The 23,242-nt window shown below is 44.1% G+C and overlaps 1 protein-coding gene across 5 annotated transcripts in view; it reads right to left on the bottom strand.

Moving 5' to 3' along the window:
* Positions 1 to 23,242, bottom strand: part of SATB2 (SATB homeobox 2) — a 131,618-nt gene that overhangs the window by 21,895 nt on the left and 86,481 nt on the right. For all 5 annotated transcript variants that reach the window (XM_051787082.1, XM_051787077.1, XM_051787080.1 and 2 more), the window contains 3 exons: positions 19,494 to 19,706; positions 14,785 to 14,940; positions 2,860 to 3,057 (listed from right to left, as the gene is read on the bottom strand). In XM_051787082.1, coding sequence (XP_051643042.1) covers positions 2,860 to 3,057; positions 14,785 to 14,940; positions 19,494 to 19,706 — 567 coding nt within the window. The remainder of the gene's footprint in view (positions 1 to 2,859; positions 3,058 to 14,784; positions 14,941 to 19,493; positions 19,707 to 23,242) is intronic.

The raw sequence follows: 23,242 nt of genomic DNA, 5'->3' as shown, positions 1-23,242 counted from the left end.
AAATAAATCAAGTGTGCAGGGAGGAATTTCTTGTGCACTAAGCTTCCATTGTAGACGTTTTGCATTTTAGAAACAGGAAAATAATTGATTAAATGGATTAATATATGGCTGATGGGAAAAATCTAATGGAAGAGAGAAAAAATAAAAATGTTTCTTTTTTAAAACCCTGAACTTAAAGCTAAACAGTGAGGTGCAGGCTAGTAATACCAAACAGAGGGCAAGAACCTCTCACACAAGAAACAACTATCCCTTAAACATCAAGAGCCAACTTGCATGCAGCTGATTTTCTAGAGCACTACAACAACTGCCCCACTGTGCACACCCCGCCTTTAGAGGACAGAAACCATACCGGGCCTTGGGGTGATTCCCTCACTGAACTGTCCTTAACCCTGTAATCAGCAAGTGAACTACACAAAACCCATCGCAATGAAATCTTCACCATTTCCAAATGGTGAAGCCATACCAAGGAAAAGACTAAAATTTATCCATTATCTTTTGCCTAGTCATGTCTCTTGTGATGATAGCCAGGATCTTCTTCCAAGTCTGACAGAGGGACACGCTCAGAATGTCTGAGCCCAGAGAGGACTCACAGTGGCAGGGAGCTCTGGCAGCAGTGTGGGGCAGCTCGTTCTCAGGCTTTCCCAGTCTCACAGCTGCAGGAGCAGGAGGCTCAAGCACCAGACAGAAGTTACTGTATGCACGTCAAATCCATCAGAGCAAACAGAAAGATGGGGTGGACAGAGAGAGAGCAGAGGTAAGAGCATCCTGCCTGCTTCGGTGCTACAGTACTGCACCTGCTGTTATTCACAGTGCTGCTGTTGTCTCTTCTTCAAAGGACTGTTGTTTTGACATCAAGGTTGCAGGTAAGGGCTCAACTTACAGCACACTTTTCACTAGCAAAGCCTGCAAAGCAAAGTAGGTCGGTGACTGCAGCTCTTGGATGTTTCCACCTGCTGCTAGAGTGTAGCCAGGCACTGAGGCAGACATTCTGCACCCGCCACTGCTTTGAGAAGGAAATGAGGGTTGCTTTCCCACTTGACTCTACAGGGGGAATTTCAGATAGGCAGAATGTAATTACTCGGCCTGGACTTCGGCCAGGAGCGGGGCCTGAGACCCCTACCCTTATGTAAAGTGTCACAAAATCTCCTGTGACTGCAAGTGTGAGGACCTCAGCTTTACATCTCTGGCCGCTGTCATTGATTCTTCATGGCTAATTACCTAATAGTGACCCTTGCAGCAAAGCCAAAAAAACAAACCTTGCTGCTTGAAACAATTCAAGTCCCAGAGACCGAAAACTACACAAAAAAATTGCTTGGTACCGGGTATCTTTTGAGTAGGGAGCAGGTGGGCAGCAAGCCTCCTGTGCCTGGCACTGCTAGTGTGTCACTCAGAAACCTACTGGGGTTTTTGGATGGGCAAGCATAGCTTTAAAATGCAGCACCCCCAAAACACAAGCCTACTGTATCAACTGCCTACCAGGGTCTCCAGAGTTTTGTTGTATGTAGTTGCCAGCTGGTTCCATTTATTTTTCTTCATTTTTCATATTTTGACTGTAATAAAAAATTAATCCATGGCTTTGTAACTTGCTGACAAATACAAATGCACAGCATTCCAACACAGTGTAACATGTCACTCACAAGAGCTGACCTGCTCTATGCAGAAAAGTGATGTGCAGAAGGTTTTAGAAAGTAGGCTAATCATCAAGGTCACCCACGAGAGCCCAGGGAAACTTTTTCTTCTAACTTCCCTTAGAGGATATTCCCACTTGCTGTGAGCATCAGAACTGGGCTAATATGTTGAAATCTACGCAGGTCTAGTTGATTTCCCACCTTAGTTCGGCTCTTTACCCTTTTGTAGCTCCTTACCTCCAAGATCCCCCAAACATTTTGCAATGTTAATTATTTAGAACGCTTCCCCTACTTTATAGCTCTGAGAATCCAAACCCCAGGACACAGATTTTTTTCTTCCAGGCAAAGACCAAAAGGAAAGCAAGGAGGAAGTTGTTAGCAGAAGAGACAAAGCACTAACTAGGCAATAATTAATCTGAGTGAGACCTACATGTTTCAGGTGGGGCAGGACAACAGGACAGAAAAACCTCTTGCCTTGAAAAAGAGGTGACTAGATGGCTGGCAGCAGTGATAGCAGCAGCAGCACATGAGCATCAACAAAGAATAGAGGCTCAATGCCAAGGTTCACAGCAAGAGTAGTGAAGCAGTGCAATCCACCATCAAACAACATTGAGGAGAGTGAAGGTGGGAGGAGGAACTGAGATGATCAGAGAAGAGCAGTACGGATGATACTCAGAGTGGTCACACAATGGGATCAGGTGAATGGGACCAAGCATCAGTGGCAATTCAAAGTGGAAGGTCTGATGTGGGAGGTCACCTCAGCTTTTTAGACTGAAAAAAAACATCTCCTGAGCCTCCCTTGACCATCTGCAGATGTTTGGTTTTGTAGCATGTGTTACTAGTTATTAGGAATACACATAAGACTGATTTTCTCTTCTGACTGAAGCTGGAACTGCAAAGATGAGAAGTCTTGCAGTATTTTCATTTTATTTTCTCTATGCATACTTGTATCTATTTATTTCTCATTCTATTAACACCTGAGACAAAGATAGGACAAGGGTGTACAAACCAAAAATTCATACTAGTCACAAATATTGTATAGAGGAGCACAACGATCCTAAGGAGGCTGTGAAATGAAGGCCCATTTCCCACAAAATGCTCACCATGGTCATTTTGGAAGTACTTTTAAGTTTCAGTCAATACATAAAAAGCACTTCTCCATGTTACACTCTTCAAACCCCCTGTGTTACCTCCCACACAGACACCCTGAGGAGGCAGTTGTTGCTCTGACCTGCACGGGCTCAGGAGTGAGCTGGACAACATGCTGCATACGCTCGCTGTGGTGATGTCTGGATTCTTCCTCATAGATCACATCCCTCTCGTGTTGGGGGAGGTTCAGGAAGCGGCGAATGGTGCAGAGGTTCTCCCAAAGGGTGCGGTTTTCCGGACTTGGGTTTTCTTTCCAGCGAAGCAGCTCACACAGCCAGCCCTGCAATGGTAGGGTCAGCGCAGTCAATTCACTGAACACCAACGAACCAGGTGTGAGTGGAAGGTCAGCTACATTCTACCACTCTGTGGTGCAAGTTTTACTGGTCTCATCTCACACACAGAATCCCCCCCAGTCCTCAGCCGCCCTTTGGTTTTGACAAATCCTTGACATATTCTATTTCCTGCAGGTTGGAGAAACTGAAACAAGTAGCAGTGCTTAGCAGGAGCCAGGCAGCACAGCATCTTGTGCCCATTGTATTCACACCATGTTTAAAATGCTCGGATAGAAATATTTTTCCCATAGAAACCAGAGTTGAAACATTTGGTTTCAGAGCCCCTTTATTCCTTCATTTAAGCAAGAGAAAAGGAGATATATCTCCTGAGACTTGCTAACAGCCCTCAATGCAACCTGCAGCTGCAGAACCAGAAATTCAACCACTACAGAAAATGTTTAGTAGAAGATACTATCAAGTAAAGACTTCTGATTTGCTGTCACTCTGTTGCATTGCCTACCCCAGCTCTGAACCCCACTGAAATTTGAAAGCTTTAAATAATCAAATCTTAGAGAAGACATAGCCTCACAGAAAGGGAATCCTCTGGTATTTAGCACAAAAGCAGCAGAGTCCTGCAGAAGTTACTAGAGAAATGAAGATACTAGGCAGAGGTAATTCTAAACCCAACTACAGATCATCATAATAGTAGATTTTAATCCTGCTCAATTGTTTTAAGGTTAGTTTGAAATGCCCTTAAAATGTTCCTGCTGTGTATAAGGAGCTGTAGGACCTCTCCACAGGGACTGACTGCTCAGACCCCTGAGGGGAAAGCGCTAGTGCTCCAGGAAGAAGAAACCACCCTGAATGCCAAAGGCAAGGAGACAGCCCAATGGCAAGAGCTGTTCAGGTGAGAGCAGTGGTGACCCGGTGTCTCCAGAAGCTTACCCAGGGCTGGTGGCTGCTGCTGCACCTGCCCAGAGTGGGGCCACAGCCAGCCTGTCCTGCCTGCCAGCAGCCAGCCCACTTGGGGCTGGAGACAGTGACTCCCCTCCTGTGCCTGTGCAGGAGATGTGATGCAAACGACAGAAGATGAGAAGATAATGCTGAGGATGCTGTCAACGCGCCTTACTGACTCCTGTCAAAATATTTTACCTAGTAGCTTTATAACCCATCATTTTCGAGCTACAGCTCAGCATATTGACACCATTTTGACAGGCACCTTACAGTACCTACAAGATAGCTTGATCAATGTTAAAAATGTTTGGTACAGGAAGTAGCCAAAACTGTGTTTTTCTGAACAGCGACCGGAGCAAGCTGAACAGCCAGGTTCATTACCAGCCCATGGGGGGGCTTTTTGGTATTGCTTTTTTGTGTAACAACTTGTAAGCCATTGAAAACTTCTACCGTGCACTCTAAACCCCGTGTATAATATCATAAGCCCTTGTTTGTCTTACTCTCCACTGTGTCTTCTGCCTTCACCCCCCCAAAAAAGGCAAGATTTGATTATCTCCGCTGCATCAGCCAAGACAGCAACACCAGCTGTTCTCATTGTGCAGCCTCTTCCTCACGGCCTACATGTTAATAACCTGATCATTCCATTTTCTCCTTCAACTGCCGGCTGCAGCACAGCGAAGAGACAAAAACCCAGGCCCATCTGCAGCAGCTGTAGGCACTGAACTGTGAAGCCACCAGGGATTTATAAACTAATCTGTAACACAACACTGCCTTGTTTTTACAAGTGAGAGGCCACATTTGTGCAGACCTGATCTTTTCTTGCAATAAACTAGGAGGGCCGGGGGGGGGGCAAGGATGAAAACAAGATATCTAGTCATTTACTTAGGGAAAGAAAACCTGTATTATATTTTCAAAGTGTTTTGATTGGTATTTGGGCAATCTTTTGGCCAGGTGAAGTCTGCATTTTAATGTGGTATGACCATAACCCCTACCCTCAGTTCTTCTCTGTCCCCTTCCACTGCTCAAAAATCCATCAAAAACTTTCTCTCTTTTAGAGAAAAGACAGGAACAAAATCTCCCAACTCCACAGTGGTTTCTCAGGGGTTCCTCCATACAAAGGAAATAATTGTTGAAATGGAAAATAAACCATCTGTGGAAAAAAATAAGCTCCCGTTTCTCCCTGTTTTCAGTGAGCTGAATAAGTCTCCAACTGAATTCTTTCAAATGTCTCAAGCAGGTATGTTTAACATCTCCTGGGGGATGCTGCAGCATGAAGACCCATTGTGTAACAGAAAATACACACAAAACCCTGCACCTGGTGGAGCAGGAGCCCATGCCAGGCAGGCCCTGGGGAAGGACAACTCCGAGGGCTGCAAGGCACTGCACAGTGCCTGGCTCTGGCAGAGCCCAGGGACGGCTCAGCAGGGCCACCTCCCCTTCCCGAGGGCTGGACCGGGTAGCCCGATGGCAACTGCTGCACTTTGATTTATCTGTCCCGTTATAATCAGCACTCATTACAATCACTTAGAGCAACACTACAGGCCTCATTATGGACTAGGCACTCTCTGCCATTAGTCTTTAAGAAGGATAGCGCTCAATTTGCCTGGCAACATTTGAGGTCCTGACCTTGGAGCTATTAGGGAAAAGATTAGACCGCAGTGTGACCATGTGTGCAGACATGAGCAAACCAAATTAATTTCTGGCAAAGGGAGGCACCAGGCAAAGACCCCGCCATCCTGAGGACACCTGAGAACTTCTCCATTCCCCAAAGGAGATAAGCTAATGGCACGTTTAAAGGAGCCTGGTTCTGAAGGTGAAGCACATCCGTGGTATTTAGAGAGATATTAATCCAGTTTCCCCACAAAGTATTTGCTTGGCTGATCAGATTAAGGGATCTAGCCTTCAACAGCACACCCCCACCACAGCAGGCCCCAAGAAATCTGTGATACTTCACAGCCTCAGACATATTGCACCATGTGTACCCAGCTGCTACAATAATTAGCTTATGAATGTATCAGCTGGTTCTGTGATTTTTATAAATAATAACTAACCTACAGAGCAGAAAGATTTCCATGAGCCTAATATTAGCAAGAAATTGCAAGGTGCACCTAACTGAATTGTCATTGTGCTAAATGCCCTGTCTTCTCTCACGTTGTGTGGGACTGGATCTCCCCCAACACCCATTTATAAATATTTATTTTTGCACCAGCGGCGGCGATGTATTTGTGGCAGCTTTCTTCACAACAGCCATTATTCGCTCACCCCTGCACATACACACGCGTACCCGCTGCGTGCATGCGTACACTTATCTGCATCAAATCTGGCCTTTCATTGCTCTTTTTCTACCCTTCCCTTCCTTTATTCGGGCACTCATTCAAGACCCTATCTATCCATCCATAGGGCTGTTTATTAGGCAGTAGCTTTGACTAATACGTGAGAAAACACAGCGCCGCAGCTTACTCGCACGTTCCTTGTGATTGCAAGTAACCGCCTTCCCCATGCACAGATGAAAAGTCTGCATGGGCTTTTTTTAATTATTTATTTAAATAATCTTAGCACGCCATCCAAGAAAGTTTTGCAGTACCAGGCAAAAAAAAAAAAAAAAAAAAGTGTAAATGTCAAATAAAACAGTGACAGATGACAGTATTCTCTATTGAATAGCACCGTTTCTTCGTGCATGTTCAATGAGAACTCATGAATTATTAATACACAAAATCTCCTTTTACTGTTAAAAATCTCAACTTGGGGTTTTTTGGTTACAATTTTTTTATTTTCTTTTATTTATTTCTTTGGGGTCTGTGTATGTTACACAGAGCTTTCCAGGAGAATTATTTCATTTAAGAAATGCTAACATACAGAAGTTCTTGGCGCTACAGCCATTCACAGTGAATTTTCATCTATAGCTACATTTATTGGCATGAAGAATGAAAAGTGAAGGAGACACTATCTCACCACCTTTTCTCCCACTCATCCCCAGTATCTGACTCACTGCATTACAAGTAAATACAACTTCTGTGAACGTATTCTGAAAATCTAAGAAATAACACACCCTTCCTCAGACCCATAATATGCCCGTGGTTTTGATCCTGCCTCCCCTGCACATCACAGGTCTTGCTCCACTGCACAAACAGCCCCCTTGGCTGTCACAGCGTTACCAGGAGAGTTGGATACACACTGGTGTCAATATGGGTGGCAGAATCCAGCCCTTAATGTCAGCTTCTAAGGTTCTCAAATGGGAATGTCTTCCATTAAAAATAAGAGAAGAAAAAACAGCACAATTAAAGGATGCTTTTGGCTCTACATTCAGGCACACCCAGTGCTTGTGGTTACAAGGAATTCTGCTCAGAACTTCCTTCATTTCACCCCAAAACTTCTAGAGGCATCGAGAATGCAGCCCAATTTAGCTCATTAAAGAGAGCTGCAGAGAAGTGCTGGCCTCTATTTTTGTTGTTCTCATGAGACAAGATAAACATTTTCTAAGCATTTTATTTGATAAAACAAATAATATCATATTAATGTCCTATTTTTAACCTCTCTCTCTGTCTTCTAATCAAATACATTTCCACATAGCTAAGCAAACAACAACAAAAATCTGCAGGAAGCCAGTCATTCACATTGTGCTTTTATGCTGTTAAAGAAACAGCATGCTTACTACACCAAAGCACGAGCCTTGGCGCACTCGAACCCCCCCGAGGACAGCTGGCTGGTGCAGCAATCCCGAACCATATTCTCTGTCACTTATCCCCGAGCCCTTTCTAGCAGCTTGACCCTTTCACTTTAGCTAGGCTTACTCTGGAGCAGGGGAGGCTACAATAAGGTCAGTTTTTCCAGCACTCAACGAAGGTATGCACAAATATACCAGCCCCAAAAACTGCCTCCTGCAGATCTGCTGACCTGCAGTCTGCCAAGGACCAAATTTGTGATTAAGGACAAGAAGGCACATGGGAAGGGTTGAGGCTCACAGCTGTGCTGGGGTGCGGGCCAGTGCTTGAGCTTTGAGCAGCATCTCTGCCAAAAGCCACCACAGGAGGTGGCAGTTGGGTGTCCACAGTGAGTTAGTCACAGGCAGCCGTTCTGCTTTGAGCATGGATAACACTGCAGCTAAACTGACATTGTGCTTCCCTGCATTTACGTTAAAATTAATAGCACTATTAATAATAGTAATAATACAGTTAGTTTTCTGTGTTGACATTTTCTAGGGTCTCCAGTGAAAGCATGAGTAGGCAAATGAAGAGTTTTTAGTAAGAGTGATTCAGGAATAAATCTCAAAAATAAATGTAAAAGGCCATCTCCTCACCCACATCATCAGTGCAGAAAATGTCAACATATGTGACAAAAGGAAAAAAAGCAGCAATGATTGACGCAAGTCTTGAAAGATTAGTAAAGCAATGCTGCATTCCCTAGAGAAGTCTCCCTTTCTACATGGGATCACAGGAGTCCTCTGGACAAACTTCCTCAGTCTCTCTTCCCTCTGCTCAGTTTGGGACTCTGCAGTGCAAAATGAGCCAGATAATATTCAGCTCTTGTTTCTCAGTCGCCAAACTCTCTTTCCATGAATCCAATAAGTGTCTATTAAAATAAATAAACCCCCTAATGATTCAAGATAACCTAATCAAGAAAGCTGGAATGGATAAAAGACTAACTGTAATGGAGAGTTCTGTCATGGCTTCAATGAATTCTTGATGAGGGCCGGGGGAGGGGGACTGAACCTGAGAAGCTTTACTTGGAGCATTTTGATACAGTTCAAGGTTAATCACTCAATAGCCTGGATTTTTGAAACACTTGGTACTTTTCCTCTCCCAAAAATTCAAGGCAAAACGTGAAGCACTTTCATGAGGGCCAGTTTCTCACTAGCTTTATAAAACACGAATATACCAAAGAAAAGAATGAGATACATGAGCCGTGGTGTACCTTAGATTCATGAGAACACCAAGTTTGCTTACAGCTCTTGGCCTCAGAGGGAAGGATGCTGTGCACTGAGGGTATTTCCAGCATGCCAAGTTCAAACCAGCTTCTCCCCACGCTAGAGAGGAAGTGTGGGTTTGTGGTTAGGGCAAGCATCCCACCATCAGCTCCCAGGTCTGCCAAGGACTTCCTGAGCAAAGCCCCAGATCCACAACTGTCCCTTATTCACTCAGCTGCAGAGGCAAATGCACTGCTGCAGATGCTGTCACAAAATCACAGAATAGTTTAGATTGGAAGACACCTTTAAAGGTCTCTCGTCCAACCCCTCTTCAATAAGCAGGGACACCTCCAATAGATGAGGCTGCTCAGAGCCCCGTCCAACTTGACCTTTAATGTTTCAAGGGATGGGGCATCTGCCCTCTCTGTGGGCTGCCTGTTCCAGTGTTTCACCAACAGTGTTTCTTCCTTATATCTTGTCCGAATCTACCCTATTTTAGTTTAAAATCATTACCTCTTGCCCTATCACAAGAGGCCCTGCTAAAAAGTTCGTTCCCATCTTTCTTATAAGCCCTATTTTAAAGTACTGAAAGACTGCAATGAGGTCTCCCTGGAGCCTGCTCTTCTCCAGGATGAATAGCCCTAATTCTCTCTTCCTGTCTTCACAGGAAAGGTGCTCCAGCCCTCTGATCATTTTTGTGGGCCTCCTCTGGACCCACTCCATCAGGTCCATAAGTGTTGGGGACCCCAGAACTGGATGCAGTACTCCAGGTGGGGTCTCACCACAGTGCAGCAGAGGGTCAGAATCACCTCCCTCGACCTGCTGCCCATGCTGCTGCTTTTGATGCAGCTCAGGATAGAGTTGGTCTTTTGGGCTGTGAGCACACTTTCATCACTCTTGTCCTTGTTGGCATGGCTGCTCTCAATCCCTTCATCCCACAGCCTGAGTTGACAGTGGGCGTTGCCCTGACTCAGATACTAGACCCTCCACTTGGCCTTGTTGAACCTCACGAGGTTCACAAGAGCCCAATTCTCAAGCTTGTCATGGATGAGAGTCACACTGTGACTTCATATAAAAGTCTGTACAGGAGAAGCTACTTCTAAAGCTACTTCAAAGAAATTCCAAGTTCAGTCAAGGAGAGAAATGTCTTTCTGTATTTCCTCAATACGTAACAAGAACATCAAAATATCAGCACAACAGATATGCCCCAGCTGTAGAGATTCACAGCATCATAAAGGCAGTGAGATGCTACAGCAGTAAGAAGTGCCCTATACACACACACTAGATACACTACACATCTTCATCACCAGCTGCTTTTTCTAGCTGCTATGCATCATCACTAGAAGCTAATAAGTTTAAGGGCACAGAAAATACCTATTATAACCTAGAAAGAGGACAGAAGGCATCCCATCGCATCAAATGAATACAAGGGAATCTAAGTTGGGAAGGAAGGAGAGGGAAGGATGAAATAAAGGGTTTCTAGAGTTAACACTTCTTCCAAGTGACACTGCTCATTCCTCTCACAGTACCTGCACTTTCTTGTAGGACTGGTGGGAGGTAAGGGCATGGGAAGGTGGCTTTGGTACTGAGTCCCATCTAGCATGGGGCCCTACTGTGGGCTAACACCCTCCTGGGCCAGAGAAGAGACATCCAGACAATCCTGGCAATGAGGCAGGGATCTCAACATGAAAAGGCGAGGAACTGTCACAGCAGTTTCCATCCATAGGCCTAGGTTTCTCTTTACCTGAAGGGCCTCAAATGAAGAGCTTTTCTACTCCCAGCTTCCAACCCTCAGTCAAGTTTATGCTGTGTTTGCCCACATTTAAACAGGGCAAAGATACAAACCAGAGACTGAGTTTTGCCAGCTTAATGTTTTTTCAAATGTTGCTCCATGGGGTCTCTCTTGCTTTACTGTGGTATAACTGGAACAAATTCCAGTCCCTTGTGAAAAATTTCAGTTTCAAGGCTATAGTTTTTGTTTCAAAGGACTGGTGAAGATTCCATTTGCCCTGCCCAGGGTAGATACCCAGCAGCATGCACCCCACTTCCCCATGCTGCCCCAGCCTGATTAAGAAGAGTCTCTTGCTGTGGTAGAACTGTGGGGAGTTTGGTCTCCACGTTCATACCAGCTCTTCCCTCACTCAGACTGTCAACAAGCACTCCAGCCAGCTGTGCCCACTATTTATTTTGATAGTGACTGTTTATTACAAACAGAACTACGTTCCTAAATTCATTTTGCACATACTAAGAAACAAAGGTCTGCTGAGCACAGTACAGCCTCTGATGTAGCCTCTCACTAGCAGAAGTCAAAGGGGTGATGCTGCTGCACAGTATTACAGAAGGGCTGGCACATGGTCATGGGGGAAATGGTTTTCCTGAGGTTGTGCTATCGAGCAGTTGCAGAGCTGAATGCAGAAGCCAGCTTTGACAACCAACAGTCCAAATGTGCAGCAATCCAAATCTCTGACTGTCCCACTGCACAGCTCTGCAGACACACAGGCCACCCAAACCTCCCTGAAATGGCACACCAAAAACCCATCTTCTTGTGAATTAAATATAACCAGGAGAGCCCAAAGTGTAGACTGGAAACCAAATCCTGTTGTTCTGGCCACACTCAGAAACACTCCCAAAGTGCTGATACAGGTTCCAGGTTTAGTCACTAAAAGGACAAAGGGCACAAGCAGGCAGCAACCCCAGAGAAGCATGCTGTCCAGCGAGTACATCCTAACAGTTGGCAACTATAATAGCAGGACAGCTTTGGAGGCTGTCCTGTGGCACTGAGCTCTCAGCTCCTGCTGGCTTCAAAAATACAAAGGGACGCACATCACTTCACAAACAAGGCTAAAAATGTCTATATATAAGTTGTAAGGAATAAAATGCATATTAAGGTAAATATGTGATGATTGAATAAGTCAATGTCTAAAATAAATGGCTTGAAATCTTTATGAAGGTGGATTCCCTTAAAGAATTCTCCCTGTACTACCTTGGTACCTCCATGAGGCCCTGACATGTTGACTTGCGAGCTCTGTGATTTGCAACCTCAGTTTGTAGAAGCTGCCCTTCTCTTTAGTTGCTAGACTGAGACTCCACCATGACTTAAGAATGAAGATGGTTGCTTGTTAAATTAGAGGTCAATTAACTCCACCAGTAGATGATGCCACTTGCAATAACTGCTCTCAGTGGGTACCACTCTTCCTGTATGGAGACAGAAGACAAAATGAGGCCTCCATTGCCTCTGGATGTTCTCTGGGGTACATGACATACAGCCCTGTATATAAAATGTCAAAACAGCCCTGCTGGAGCCTCACTGCCTGCTAAAACTGTGAAGATCTCACAGCACCGTGGATTGTTGTTGACAGAACAGCAGCGCCCAACATAACACATGCCTTGTTAGCAAACTGGAAGCCTCTCAGTAGTCTGGGGTGAGGGAATAATAGAGGAAGCCAATGCAACACAAGCCAGGCCTGTGGAGAATAGCAAGTGAACGAACCTTGGCGGAGAGTCCAAGCAAAGCCTCAGACTCGCTCTTTTTTTCCCTCTCTTTCAAACTTTCTCTTCTGCAAACATGGGCAGTTTTCAATGAGTGCTTCCCACCATGTAACTCAGCTGCTGAAATCAGCAGCATCTTCACCAGCAGTAGTCATGACTGGCACAACTGGACTGTGCAAACACTGGGAACAACCAACTGCTATTTTTCAGACAAGTTAGACCTAAGGAGACATGCTGACCATGACACCATGGCTCTGCCCTACACAAGCAGATGAGTCCTTGCTTTTGGCATTTCTGTGGGCCATAGAGCACCCCATTCTGCAGCAGGGACACCAAGCCACCCAGAGAAGGCACATAGGTGGGCTTTGGGGCAGGGGGAGGCCCCACACCACTATGGTTCTTGGCTATGGCTTCCCTTCCCTGCCTTCAGTGCCCCCATAAACCACTTCCATGCTCCAGCAGAGTGCTATGACATCTCAGCATGGCAAATGCTGGGTCATCCCAGGGAGCCAGTATTGCTTTGGCAGGGCTGTGAAACAAAAGAAACATCAGCCCCAAAAACACTTCTTTATTTGCTGCTGCTGAAGAAACAAAACCTTTATGTGCAGTAACTTTGCTTTAAACAATAACATTTGTGGATCCTGTTCTTAACCTTTTGCATCTGGTGTTCAAAATCTGCCCTGTTCTTTTTCCATGTGAAAGACTACGGATCTTATTTTTGCTTTGGCGCTGGTGTGCAATGCTGCCAGAGAAGTGCACTCAAACTGGCACAGACCAAAGCTGGTGAGCCACCCAAATTATTGTTGGGTGGTTCAGTCCCTCTCTATTTCAAGAAGCCTCTGGGTATAATGACAGGAAGCTTGCAGGCAATTTTAAGCCAAACCTCAGAGAGGCTGGCATTCGGTCTGTGCTAAACACTCCTTATTAAAAGCTGTCCAGTCCGGATTCTGGGTGGAACTTTGATATCTGCATGGAGTAAAGAATAAGGGGCACGTTTGCAAAATCAATTGTGCAGTTTTTATATTTACTGCACGTTTACCACATATGTCATTTATTACACAGTGGAAAACCGTTAAATGCACAGTAGTTGTGCCAAGTGGCATTATGCTTTTAACAGCTTTATTCGTTTAACAGCTCCAGTTCTCATTATATTTTGCCATGTGGTACATGAGATTTTTATGCATTTAACAGTTTAAGAGGGTTCCATGGTATTTTCCTTTTATGTATTTCATACTGAGCCCAGGATTTGGTTGGGGGGTAGAGGGATTGTAACCCCTGTACCCTGACAAGAGAAAGCAAGAGGCAAAGAAAATTAATGATTAAATGAGGAAGGAAAAATTAATCAGATCTCCATGTGTCAGGGCACAAATACCTGTAACAAGGACAAAGCTCCACCACGTGCTTTGATAGCCTTTGATGCTTTGTTTATAAGCCCTTCAACCACTTATTTTATATCTACTTTAATGACTACAATGTTGTTTTCCTGCACAGAGGAAAAGAATGTATCTTTCAGAGTGCATGCACCTAGATACTTCTATCCCACTCTCTCATTGTCATATACACATTTGTGCATTTCTGTGTGCATATTGATGCCCTCTCCTCAACTGAGTAATTTCATCCAGGATCAGAAGCAGCTCTTTTCACTGAGTAAACAATTCCTTCCAACAATCTCCAATCCACTTGCTGCCCTTCAAAAAAATCTGTATGCCCGCCTTTCCATAAAATCCCTTCTGGTGCATTATATTTTTTTAAAGAGTTGGATGAAATTTTTAAATTAATGGATTCTCTTCAAGAATTTCACCCAGACCTAGGTTTGCCCACATGTATTTTTTACACCCAAGGTAGAAATTAATCCAGGAGAACTTACTGCAATGTCTCCTCATGCCTTTTTGTAAAAATGACTGGATCTGATGTGAATTATTCACATGGCAATACTGTATGCAGCACATACAACATGCAAAAAAGGAAACACCTGCCTAATATGCCGTTTCCCATTGCCTTCCCTCAGTTAATAACTTGAGAAAACAATTTCATTACCCACCAAATGAGTAGGATACCAGCATTTTAAAAGTTCCTTGTCCTACTAGCAGAGGTGTAAGTTATATACCACACATGGGAAAAGACATACGTGTTTGTACCAAAGGGGAGAAAAAGCTCGGTTGTGAGCTGACCCTTCCCTCAGCCTCTTTTAAAAGGGAAAAGGAAACCACTTAAGCAGGCAAAAGCCAAACACGACAGGTTCCCCAGAGATGAAGATTATTATTATTGTAGGAACAGATGTAATTTTATTGGTGGGAGGAGGAGGTGGGCCTAGCCCCAACCCCAGAGTTTGCTTTAAAAACAAAACCCCAAAAAGCCCCGCGACAATGAAATCCTCTATACCACTCACCTGACTTTTATTGGCAGCCACTTTGGCAAACAGAGCTTGAGATACCTTGGCCCTTTTCATCTCCTGTTGGATCTCGTCATAAATGGCAGCTGTGATGTTGACGTTGGCACTGTCCGCCTTAATGGGGAGGTCTGTTGTTGGTGTCGAGGTTTTGGCCTACCAAGAGACCATGAAAATAATAATTAAAAAAGTGCTGCTTTCAGCCCAGCCATCTGTGCAGAAATTATCAAAGGATTTCAGTCAGCTGATGCCAAACTGCATTAGCTACAGAGGGACACTTCCTGTCCATTATTCTAATCAGGTTAATTGTGATTGGAAATAATTGCAGTGCATTCCTATAGGAAATGCAAGGCCCTGTCAACTCTCCCCCTCTCCCTCTCCCAGCGTGTTTATTGAGCAGCTCAACAACAGGATAGGTAGCCAGGGCACTCGGCTGCAGGCAGTCGCTGAAGTTGGCTTTGCCAGCGAGCTACTGCGGCCCAGCCGCCAGGCTCTACCTTCTCCCCCCTCTCTAAAAGTGGCCTACACCTTGGAGGAAGAGCCAATTCTCCCAGAAAAAATGAGTAAATGGGTAGAGGTCTCTAAATAATAAATTATTACTCAATTTAATGCACTCCCTCAAGTCTCCCTCATCCTTTATTAAAACTATATGTATGTCACTTGAGTATGTATGGTTTCCCAGCCTTATCATCATTATGCTAGCCAGACAGTCACCTAATTTCACCTAGGAAATCAGTGAAAATGAAAAAAAAAATCATTTCATAAAGCTGGGCTTTGGCATGCCTTTGATGTGCTGCCCTCATTCTCCTAAACTCATATTGAGATTTTGCGTATTCTGCTGCACTCCTTTTAATTGAATGATTTCCCATCAGCTTCTGTGACAAATGAAGGACAATAACGGACACTGCCAGAACTTTCCCTGGGCTGGACTACCCCTGCAAGGCTTCTATCAACACAGTTCAGCAGACTGCTACAAGGCATTGATTTTAAAGCCCCTCAGCAGTGGGGGTCCCCAAAATGCACTGCCAGGTGAGGCAGCGAGGGCAGTGCGATGCTCACTGAGAGCTCCTGGCACCAGCAGCCCCATGGAGACAGATCTCATTTGCTTTCCTGAGCTCAAAGAGGAGAGATACCAGGGCTGATCACTGTACCCCTTACGCATTTTAAAGGAAACATGATTTACTGATACAAAATCTCTGTTTTCTCCTGAGATGTAAAGGTCTTAAGAAACAACACAACCTATGTGGCAGAGCTCACACTTCCCAACAGATCCAACCCACAAGTACACCCTGGTGACACTCATATTTGGGCCCATTATGAACATTTTCAGCTGGCTCCTGTTTCTGTGTCACAGCTGAAGCCTACTAGAGCACATCCAATGTTCATTTTTAACTAAGCAGACATGCCCAAATACTGGGAAGGTTAACTAGGAAAAACCAAACCTTCTGAACTTCTCTTTCTGTTTTATTGTCCTCCAAATCTTCCTCTCCCTAACATCTTTTTTTTCCAAAGGCCACATAAATAATAGAGCCAAAATTCAATCAAGGCAACAAGCTAGACTAATCATTCCTCCTTACTGCTTCCAGATAAAGCTTTAACGAACCTGTATCTTCTCCCTGTCCTACTCCCGAGGCTCAGTAGGCACTGCTCTGGGCTTGTTCCCTGCCTGTCATAGGCAGGACACATGTAGAAAGGGCGTAAGAACTTCCTGCTCCTGCTAAGTCCACCCCCCTGTGTTCGGGCAGGGGCAGCTGGGGCAGCCCACAGCCACCGGTGCCCCGGGAGCCCAGAGCTAAACTCAGTGCCATCCACAGGCCATAAGCACATGCCGGATACAGACCGATGGATGGACTGACAGGGACACCACACTCTGAAATTCAATGTTTACAGATACATGAGAGTTAGGGCAACTGTGGGAAACATAAGAAAATAACAAAGGGATCATGGGAAGGAAGAGGACTGTCCAAGTCTGTCAGGACTCATTTAATGGAGCTTTGTCGGGTATAAAAAAAACCTTCCCAGGCGCTGGAGCCTTTGGCTAGCGTAGCAGCCGAGGTCACCACGGCCTCAAAGGCCATTACAGAGGTCTGAGATCCTGAGAAGAACAAAATTAGCATGTAAAAGAAAGATTTAAAATATAGCTCCATCTTGCATGGGTCTCCTAAGCTTCTAGCTCCACATCTGAAAAACACGATCTCCCTGCACACCCTGAAAGCTGCACCGTTTTTTATTTAACCACTGAAGTAGGCAGGGCAAGTACCAAACCAAAGTATCACAGTCACTAAAATAAAGTATTTTATGTTAGAGGTCTAGATTCAAAACTGGCCTTGATATTAAGAAGGAGTTTGTGACTATTGAAACATCTTGTTGCAAACAGTTGGGGAAAAAGAAAGAGAAGTGTTTGCAGCCACAGCACCAGAGCACCGAAATTCAGCCCTCAGTGCTGGTGTTCCACATGGACACAACAGCCCCTAACAGCTTGGAGCCTCTTCCCCATGGCACTCGTACCCATTTGCTGGATCAATCTGCTGTTCTCACCTTGAGGCAGGTCCTGAGCCAGGGACATCCCATGAGGGTGGCCTGGGGCTGGCTCAGAGTCAGGGAGAGCTGAGCCAGGTTACTCCGTGTGCCCTTACACCTTCTGCATGACTTCTTCAGCACCAGCACTTCCACAGGTATCTGCCATTGCTCTCCTCCTACCCAGCACACTCAATCCCAAAAGCACTGCTGCAGGAGATCAGTATCTGTGGAAACCATGTTTCCAAATGCCATTCCATCACCTTCTCCAGCTCCCTAACACAGTTCCTGAAAGGATGGTACTGCTCCAGGGTAGCTTCCTGGGGAGGTGACGCTGCCGGGAATCGCTGTGCTGCCGGCGAGGATGGCATTTGTATCACAGAACTAATACCGGGCATATGGGGAAGCACAGTAGCCGTGCTGCCTGCCCGGGATCTGGGAAGCAGCCTCATTTGCAGAGGTGTCCAAATTGTCAAAACAGCACCTGTGCTGATGGGTGCTGGCCCTCTGAGGGCTGGGGAAATGTTATCCAGCGGGCACAAGGCGATCCACTGGGTACGCAAACCTTTGTGTGTTGCTTCTGCTGATTAAAAACCTCACAATATTCTGTGGGATTCTTCAAGCTGAAATAAGGCAAGGGTGGGCTGTTTTATACATCTAGAGTATGGTTTCTTGCAAAACTTAGCTCTTACAAATGCAGGCAAGATTTCCATTATTTTAAATTACATTCTAGCTGTGCCTACAGCATGGGAAAATGGCATATTTCAACACAAGGATGAGATGGGGCAACAGAACCAATTTTTTATTCTCACTGGATTGCATCTAAACGCTGAATTTTGTTTCAGTACTTGGTTCTAGTTGCAAAACCTATTGCGATAAATGTAAGTAGGAGTAAGCTAATTCTTAATTGAATAAACACATGCAGAAAGTGGGTACATTATTTAAATAATAAAATAGTTCCCTGTATATTTTTATTTTCACTTAAAGGTAATTAAAAAAGATAAGGAGCATGCAATGAGTTTCCCATGTAATAAAAATTCAGTGTCAAATTTGGGTTGGCAGGATACACTTGCTTTCAGTGAGAACAGTTCTTTACATCATGTACTGATGATGTACTACTGATGGTGGTGAAGTGCACCCAAATGCCTGGGTTAAAATGAACAAGTTCAACAGTTTCTACAGAATCAACACATCTTTCTTAGGGATGATCAGTTTGCATGTGAAACCTGGCTCTCTCCACATTGCTTACTTACTTCTAGCAGCTGTGGCTACAGAATTCAAGCCCTCAGTGATACTATTTATAAGGGTTATACGGGTCCATTTACTAAAGAACAGAGAAGTACTAGAACTGACCCGTCATGTCTGCACTGTTAGAAAGTTCAAACTCAAGTTAGGCAAAATGTCATGACAGGGATTAATCATCACCCTTGTGCAACCACTCTCACTTTCCAGAGTATATGTCTGGGACCACAAGCAGCCTGGTACAAGGGGGGATGATTATTACAGCGTAGTATGTGGATGCTCTTTCTTAGTGCAAAGGAATAACCTACCCAGGGAAGAGTGGGTGGCAACAGCACGTTAATAAACATGTGCAATGAGATGACAGCTGCTTTGGAGCTCTAAAGCATCATCTTCCTTGCCAGCACCCTGCCCATCTCCACTTTCTGTACTTCAAATAATTACTCATGAAAACCTCTAACTCAAAGACTGTGACTTCCTATGCAGAATACGGAGCACTCTGCTTTCTAACAATTTCTATCTAATCCACTATCGACCTCTGTTCCCTACACAGTTTTTATTGCAACATACATGAATCCCTCCACAAGCCCAGAAATTTTCTATGTATTCTGAAAAATGTAAAAGACACAGGTAAAAAGCTACATACACTGTTTTTCTATAATAGTCATTTAATGGACATATATCAAGAGCCTGTATGTAATGCTCATATGTACTCTTTCAGGCACTAATGTTACATACTCTTTTGCATTTATGGCATTGATTAAAGCTTGAATGATCATCACAGTCTCTTGCTGCAATCCACTAAATGTCTCTTAACAGCCACTCCAAAACCTTACAAAAATTTTCCACAACTCATCTGGGCGAGAGGAATGACAGACAGGGGAAGGGTGGAGAGAAACTCCTTCCCTGGAGTAATCCACACAACAAACAGGTAACAAGGGATTGCATCTTACCTGGGGGGTTCTGGAGGAGCTCGGGCTGCTGGCAGCTGAAGACACCATGCTCACATTTGGGTTCATACTTCTCTCTCTCTCATCCTGATAGATACGATCCCGCTCCGAGTCAGGCAAGTTGAGGAAATTCTGCATTGCCCTCAAGTTTACCAGAAGGGACTGGGAAGCTGTCCTAGGGTCTTCTTCTTTACGCAGGATCTCTGACAACAAGCCCTGTTTTAAAAAAAAAAAAAAAAATTAAAAAAAAAAAAAAGCCAGTCATGTGTTGGTGGGTTTCTTTGGTTTTTTAAAATTTGTTTAGTGTAACCAGCTGGGTTGCAATACTGAGAACCTACATCAGAATCTCATGGGCTCTCCCTGAGGGGATATTTTGTAGGAAAATGTTTGTCTTCTGGGGGCTGAGGTTTATTTTGGGACTGTCCTATTCTGGCACCGTAATAAGCTTCTGAGTATGGAGATGCTGGATAAGAAGGTAGGTGCATTGGGTAGAAGAAATTGCAGTTATCACCAGGTGCTTGCTGCAAATATTTTAGGAGCTGTTAGATATCTCTCTCTCTTTTTACTTGAAGCTGGGAACACTTGGCAATCCTGTTCATCTTTGACAAATCTGCCAAGGTTGGTAAATTTAGTTTCGACATTTAAACAGTACAGGAGGTTTATAAAGAAAAACGTTCGGCTGGGTTTTTATGTTACAGTCCGTTCATTTCTGTTTGGACAGTCATTTCTGAAAGGAGAAAAATGGAGCAATAATAAAACCTTAGAATCTAACTTTAGGGATTTAACCCATTCTTTCATTCCTCATTTTAAAATACCACAGGCTTCACATTGCAATCATGAATGAACATATTAATCTAGTTTTTACAAAAGCCATTACACAACATTTCCAAAAAATAAGGAGAAAAAAAAAAAGAGTTGGAGAGATGAAAATATCATTAAATGGGGCTTAAATATAATGATAGGATTAAATTTATGCATAACTGTAGGCACTCAACAGTCCCACAGATTACCTAGACATTAAAGGCACAGCACACAAGTCTGAATCAGGGCCTACAGAAAGTAGGGGGGGACAGAGTGTGTGCCACCAGCTTCCCCCAGGCACCCCCTCATATCAGACACTTAAAAGGCTATTCTGTCAATGTTTCCCTGAGCAATCCCACACCCTTCCTGCTTCCCTCCTGTCACAACCCAAAGGTTGTCTGCACCACTGCTCCCAGGAATGCTGGCCACAGAAGCCCTGTGAAATGACAGTGAGAGCCTGGAGGGCTCCCCTTGCCCTGCTGCTGGGAGAGGAGCAGCGTTCAGCAGCCGTGTGCACAGGGACCCCGCAGTACCCCGGACACGACTTCGCTGTCGCTGTTGACATGAGCATTTTGCAGTTACTTTACAGCCTCAACCAAGGCAAGCTGCCTCGCAAGTAAAGTCAAGGCTTACTCCTCTCTTGTAAGAAAAATTACTAGAAAACAACCACGCACTCAGAGCCCTGTAACATTAGTTTATTTTTAGTTTATTTTCTTCTATGTCAGAGTCTCCTCCAAAAACCCTTATTAAAACACTTTCACTGCAGCTGGCCCATTAAACAAATGCCAACATGTTTAGTATATATTGATCTTATTTACCAGGCTTCCTGACAAAACCATCTGACCAGCAAATGATATATCTGTATTTTCATTTATCTGTTTTCTGCTATTAAACACCTACACTAAAATACATACACGAAAGCTCTACCTCAGCAGCGTTTACACCAGCAGTGCTCAAAACAAGCTCCATACACAACTTGAAGATAGGTTGCACACAGCTCCATCTTTTCAGCTCCTCATCTACATAATCAAGCTAAGACACTCCCAATTACATTCTTCTGCAATTATCAGAGTGGGCACCAGAAGGACTGGAGCTGGGAATAGAACCATGGTGAGCTCCACTCAGAAATGGGATGGGAGAGAGAAGCTGGCTGTTGAAAAAGGTCTGCACTGGGAAAAATTCTGAAGAAATTGCAGTGCTGGGCTGCTCTCTGGTATTCTGTGTGACCTCAACACAACTGCATGTTCATACTTGGCTTCTTCCTCAGGGTTTACCAGCCCTCAGAAAAGCTAAGGACATTTTGAAAACCTTTCTAGCATTTCACAGGCTTACAGGCTGGGGGAGATTAAGCAAAATAAGGACATACAGGAGATTGGAGCCACGACCTGCATGATTCCAAGATCGATACAGCAAGTCCCTATTAAAATTTTCCCTTAAAGGTACTGAAAAGTTCTCCAAATGGAGTAAATAAATGAAACATCGGTCCAACCAATTCTCTAAATTCCTAATTCCCTGTGTCTTTTAAAGGATATATATCTTTTTTTTTTTTTTAAGATAATATCAACTTCAAAAAATCATGAGTTTAGGTTGAAAGAAAGGGTCCTGAAAGTTACTGGAGCTGACTCTAAGAGAGCTTTTTCTCCTCCCATCTTAGCCTAGCTAAATTTATGGTCCAATTTCAAAAATGGAGAGCAGAAACATATGTGAAAGCATGCCAGCAATTACTTTTCTGTGCAGTCATTGACTCTGTATGTAAATCAGAGGCTCACAGGTACAAGAGGCTTGGTCATGGCACTAAGAGGTATCTCACTGCCTGAGATACCAACTCTTATGCTTGAAGGCTCTGATTCATCACCAGAAACATCTTATCATGGGGTTCACTCGGTGCCTGTGCCTCTTGCTTCTATAAGGGTCTCATCTTGACCTGCTACAAGGATGTAGCAACATTTTGCAGTGCTGCTGTTCAACCAGCAGGCTGAGGGAGCCTCATGTCCTAATGCAGGCACCTGCTCCAGAGACAGGGACTCGCTGCTCGCTCCAGTTCCCCATGCCCTGCTCGCTATGCCCTGCTCCAGGTAGGAAAACCTGCTTGCAAAGAGGGTTTTTCTGCAGCTCCTCTAAGTGCTTTGGCAGCTTAGGAACCATGTAAACAGCAGGAGAGCTAATAAGAAAACTGATTCACAGGGGAAAAATCTCATGTCCTCCTGCAACTGGAGAAAAACAACGCCAGTAAACAGAAGCAGCTAGATAGCTAAGTGATAGGGTAGGACAATAAAATAAAGTATCTTGAGAGCCATAACGTTTACAATAATATAATTCTGAGCTACTGAAGTATATGCAAACTAACCAGTGAGCAACATTATAAAAAATAAAGTGATATTAAATAATCTGTTCAGCCTTTTTGTCACCTGCAACAAATTAGGCTTTCAATATGCAAAACATCTTCCTTCCAGAAAAACAAATGATCATGATTTCATTTAATTGTAATTTAATGAGGCATAATGTATTTTTTAAAGTGATATACTCCAGGTGTGTGGTGAGGAAACTGGCCCAGCCAGACAAACTCTACTGTTTCTATTTTTGAGAAAACCCTAAAGCCAGCCAGAGACTGTTTTCATTTCTGCAAATTATGTTTCTGCTGGAGGGGGTGAGGGAGGGAAACCCGCAGCATTCATACATTTGTTATAAAATTCCATTGGCTAAATTAGCTCATTCTGACTTACTTACATCTTGCATATTAAAAAATAAAAATAAAAAATTGGCAGTTTGCAGTGTAACCAACTCTGCAAACCTAAAAGAAGATCTTCAGGGACTAGAAAGTCTCAATATGATTTTAAATAGCCAAACAGATCTTCTACACTGAACACAGCTCCCAGGATACATTTTAGGACATGTAGCTTGATAATATCTTTGCTTTTCCACTCCTCTGAATCATTTTTAAACAGGCTGCT

Source organism: Manacus candei, unplaced genomic scaffold, assembly GCF_025592945.1.
Source record: "Manacus candei isolate 608988 ecotype Guabito, Panama unplaced genomic scaffold, ASM2559294v1 h1tg000023l, whole genome shotgun sequence".
Lineage (NCBI taxonomy): Eukaryota > Metazoa > Chordata > Aves > Passeriformes > Pipridae > Manacus > Manacus candei.
Note: the sequence above shows the minus strand (reverse complement) of the source record. Positions and strands in the feature narration are given on the sequence as shown.